This window comes from Apaloderma vittatum, unplaced genomic scaffold (assembly GCF_000703405.1).
Source record: "Apaloderma vittatum isolate BGI_N311 unplaced genomic scaffold, ASM70340v1 scaffold1565, whole genome shotgun sequence".
Taxonomy (NCBI): Eukaryota; Metazoa; Chordata; class Aves; order Trogoniformes; family Trogonidae; genus Apaloderma; species Apaloderma vittatum.
In genome coordinates, this window is record NW_009715256.1 from 2,240 (window position 1) to 7,082 (window position 4,843).

The 4,843-nt window shown below is 49.7% G+C and overlaps 1 protein-coding gene across 1 annotated transcript; it reads left to right on the top strand.

The window, feature by feature from the left end:
- Window positions 1–2,843: 2,843 nt before the first annotated feature.
- Window positions 2,844–3,125, top strand: LOC104273635 (feather keratin Cos1-2-like). Its single transcript, XM_009869028.1, has one exon. It carries the CDS (start codon window positions 2,844–2,846, stop codon window positions 3,123–3,125), a length of 282 nt encoding a protein of 93 aa, XP_009867330.1.
- Window positions 3,126–4,843: the final 1,718 nt, after the last annotated feature.

Here is a 4,843-nt window from a genome sequence, read left to right on the forward strand (position 1 = left end):
TTCTTCCTCAATTGTGAGTAGCCCATCCAAGAGAGTTTCTCTCCTAGTACGATCATGGAAAGCCTGCATCAAAAATGTCTTCTGTACACCCCAGGCATGTCCTGTTTTGTTGTGCCTAGTCATTTTCCTCCTACAGAAGGCACTGAGGTGGTAAAAATCACCCATGGGTACCAGGTCCTGTGACTGAGACACTTTGTCTGTATATTTGAAGAAAGTGTCATCTGCCCCCTCTCCTTGAGCAGGAGATGTGTAGCAGAGATATAACTACCCCGGAATGTGTGCCACAGGGGAAGTGTGAGAGCCTCCCCTGGCGTGTTGTCCCCCATGTACACCTCTTCGACTCCTTTTGGACCCCTGCTCTTCACTCGATAGATCTACCCCTTCATATCTCCTTAAAACTCCTCCTTCCTGCTTTAGCACCTGTTTGCAAAGACACTCTTTTCTCTCCTTGACAAACACATTCCACTCCTGAGTAGTCATCCTCTTTCTTCCAAGTGGGTCCTGTGGTGACAGAAGCCAAAGCTGTTGAGTGCTGCCACATATTGCTCCTGCCATGCACGCTGCCCCAGTGAGCTCTGGAGGGAGAGGGACTGTCTTCTTACTTCAGTGTCATGCTTTGTATGTCACTCTTAGTAAATATAGGTGATTAAGGGGTTGTGAGTGAAAAACATCAGGATCCCTTCAGGGAATATGTCCTTCCAGCCCTGAGGGACCAACTCAAATTCCAAAGATATTCTTGTGTAGGGACTCTTTCAGCCCAGACTCAATGCTCTGAAGGAAAAGACCTGACAGAGCCATCTTATTTACCAGCATAATTCATAGAATCATAGACTCCTGGAATGGGTGGATTTAGAAGAGAATTAGAAAGACCATCTAGTCCAACCCCCCTGCCATGGTCAGGGACATCTGTCACTGCTCAAAGCTCCATCTAACCTGACCTTGAATACTTCCAAGGATGGGATATCCACAGCTTGTCTGGAAAACTTCTTCCAGTGTTTAACCACCCTCATCAGAAAAAAAAAATCTTAATTCTGTCCAACCTAAATCTATCTTCTTTCAGTTTAAAGCCATTGCCCCTTGTTCATTGCAGGTCCTGCTAAAGTGTTTTTCTCTTTCTTAATACAAGTCACCCTTTTATGTACTGAGAGGCCACAAGAAGGTCTCCCCAGAGCCTTCTCTTCTCCAGGCTAAACAACCCCACCTCTTTCATCTTTCTGGAGACACTGATACTGCAATGGATCAGTCCTGGCCTCTGACCTCCCCAGACAGCCTTAGCTCAGAGCAGACCCATCCTCCCTGGGCATGTGTGCATGGCTTGCTTCATCATGTGGTCAGAAGTGAATCTACAGACTGTCCTACCAGCTCCTACAAGATCCTCTCATCCCATGGCTAAAGCCCATATCCATGTACTTGATACTCAGGGACAGACAGCAGGGAGAGGGCTATTGTGTGGCTGAAGAGGCTCAAGCTGCACACTTTACTCCCCTCAGCTGCATCTCCTGCTCTCATCAAGCACAGAGAAGTCTTCCCTCAGCCACATTGAACCCTTTGAAATGGGACTTGAAGAAGATGACTCTTTCAACTCCAAAACCTGTGTGCTGGCCCTGGACAGATCAGAAAGCTTCTCTCTATTTAGTTTGGGGAAGAGGAGGCTGAGGGGAGACCTCATCCCTCTCTACAACTACCTGAAAGGACATTGTAAAGAGGCTGGTGCTGGTCTCTTTTCCCGCGTAATTAGTGACGGAACTAGAGGGAATGGCTTCAAGCTTAAACAAGGTAGGTTTAGACTAGACACTAGGAAGAAGTTCTTCATGGAAAGAGTTGTGGGATATTGGAACAGGCTGCCCAGGGAGGTGGTTGAGTCGCCATCCCTGGATGTGTTTAAGCATCGCTTGGATGTGGTGTTGCATGATATGGTCTAGAGGGGAGCTTGTAAGTAGGGTTAATGGTTGGACACGATGATCCCAAGGGTCTTTTCCAACCTGGATGATTCTGTGATTCTGTGATTCTGTAATTGGGTCTTCTCTAGTGTCAAAATCTAAGTGACTGTAAGTCTAGATTTCTGTGTGTATTGTCTGAGACAGCTATTCATTCTTTCTTGAGTGCCCTTCACGGGACTCTTCTTGCATGTGAGATGAGTCCTCTGCCCATGTTGACGTATTTTGCACTAGAAATGCTTGGGCTCTCATCTTGTCGTGCAAACGACGCCTTCAGTGAAGAATGTGCCTGGCATAAAGCAGGAAATGAAAAGACTGTGATTCAGGAAACCAAAACACAGCCTGTCACAGTATCCTGGATGTTTTGCATTCAGGAGGAGCTTGTCAGAAAATAACTACCTCTACAAGGGATGCTTCTGGCACCCTAAGGAAGTGAGGATCCATGATAAAAGACAGCCCAGTTCCTCACCTTCTCATCAACTTCGCTTGCCTCCTACTCCTTGAGAACCAGGTTAGTCTAAAGTCCGTTGTCCTTCTCTGCTTTCTCAAAAAGGGCATCTCACCTCAAGGGACCTGTCAGCTGACACAGGCTTTGTTGTACATCAGAGCTTGGGGCTGCTTGGGAGAGGAAATTGTGGAGAAGACTGAGAATGGAGGGAAACTGGGACTGTACTGAGGAGAATTCTAGACTCTGGGACTAGGAAGTAGCTGCATAGGAGCTGGTGGCTGTTTGGTCCCTGGTGGGATGAGGTCGAGAAGCCCTCATACATCTCTGCACAACCTCCGCCTCCTGGCCCTGCATATACTTTGGCTCTCTGATGGTGTGGTGACAGGTTGCTCCTCACTCATCCCCATCTTTTGTTTCCTCCATGCTGTCTCTCCTAAGTGTATCTCAGACCCTGAGCCATGTCCTGCTGTGACCAGTGCCAGCCCTGCTGCCAGCCCTGTGGCCCAACCCCACTGGCCAACAGCTGCAATGAGCCCTGTGTGCGGCAGTGCCAGAGCTCCACCATTGTCATCCAGCCCTCCCCCGTGGTGGTGACCCTGCCCGGACCCATCCTCAGCTCCTTCCCACAGAACACTGCTGTGGGCAACTCCACCTCCGCTGCTGTTGGCAGCATCCTGAGCTGTGAGGGAGTGCCCATCAACTCTGGGGGCTTTGACCTCTCTGGCATTGGCAGCGGCTAATATTGCAGAAAGGTTGACAATGGCCTTGAAGATAGGACTCCCAGGAACTGAGAACAGAGGATCAAACTTCATGCCATTTTTTTAAGAGCTGCTGACCATCTCTGGCTTGTCCTGCAAGGGCAGACTGGAAGGGACCAGCATGGGATCTCTGAAAACATGGCCAATGTCGACCTTTCTTGTCTTCCACTCACTCTTCTTTTCTTTTTTGTCTTGTGCTCCCCTCAAAGCCTACTGTGAGGACCACTGAGATCAGCGTGGAAGGGCCTGCTAGCCTGTCTCCCTTTGCAGGGCATCTCCTTTGATGGCCTGTGGGAACTCTTCCACAGGAAAAGGGCAACAAATTCTGAGCTGATCTGGCTGCTCCCCACACTGGAGACCTCCCCTTGGATTGACCTAATTTCTCTCTTTAGACTCATTAAAACATTTTTGCAAGCCTGCCTGTGTCCCTTAAGTGGTCTTTCCATTTGCACTGTGAGAGCTGAGGTAGAAAGCCATTTCTTTGGAGGGGAAAGAGAAGGGGGCACAGACTGGGGACACATCACAGAACTATAGAATCATAGAATGTTAGAGGTTGGAAGGGACTTCAAAAGATCATTTAGTCCAAGCCCCCTGCCAGAGCAGGATCACCTAGGGCATCCTTGCTAAAGGCATTGGAAGGTGGGAAATACTGCAGCGAGTCCTCTTTCAGGCACTGCCCCTGGAATTTCAGGAAGATATGCCTAGTCACTCCACAGCCAGTGGCCATCAGTCCTTGTTTTGCTGCCACTGTGACCAGAAATATGCTCTTGGCCTTGAAGCACATCATTTTCACAGGAATCTTGACAACTGCTGCACTCAAAAGTAGAAATGTGGGCATGTGGGAGGCTCTGGGGAGATCAGCACTCCCACCAGTTCTTGGCAAAGAGTGCTCCTCTTCCTCAGAGTGGAGCTGTGCTGGGCAAGGAGGCTCAGAATAAGATTTGCCAAAGGATGGCAGGAACTTAGAATGGGTTGGGGATGGCCCAAATTCCATACTCTGTTTCCACTCGATCACCTGATGTAGGGACCATGGTCAACATGACTGGGCATGTGCATCAGGGCAGCTTCCCCATGCAGCCCTTGCACCCTTCAGCACAGCATCTAGCATGGCCCATGGCTGACAGTATGTGTAAGGCTCAGGGGTTCAAAATTTAGTACTGGTATCAGCTACATCAGGCCCCTCACTGGAGACTCCTGTCCCTGAGAACCCACCACTCCCTTGGCTGAAGGCAGCCCCACAATGCTGTGCCCAAAACCACAACATTAGACTGTGCTACCTTGTCTTCCTCAAGCAGAACTTTCAAGAAACCCGGGAGTTCCACAGCCCCAGAATTTCCGCAACTCAACACTGATCTGCAAATGTTCCATGTGAAGGCTGATATCCCTATCTCTGTAAAGTTGTGAGGCTGAAGTGGCCCTTGTGCAGCATCACTGCTCCCCACACACAGGCCAGGCCCTTCCCACAGCTGCAGAATCTGAGGCCATGTGGTGTGGGGGATTTGCATCCACACAGACCCCAACCACAGCCAGTGCCATGGGACCAGGATAGAGGACAGTGTCATTTCCCTATTTTGGGTGAGGACAGGGCCATGCCTTCCTAGGGCAGGTTATGTGGGAGACAGAGCTGGGTCAAGTGGTAGCACAGGAGTGAGAAGCATCACGACTCAGCACACCTAGGCCCAATGCAAACACAGGTCCCA

Bases quoted from the DNA above. Each gene is read 5' to 3' on its own strand.
- LOC104273635 (XM_009869028.1), top strand. From the start codon at position 2,844: ATGTCCTGCTGTGACCAGTGCCAGCCCTGCTGCCAGCCCTGTGGCCCA.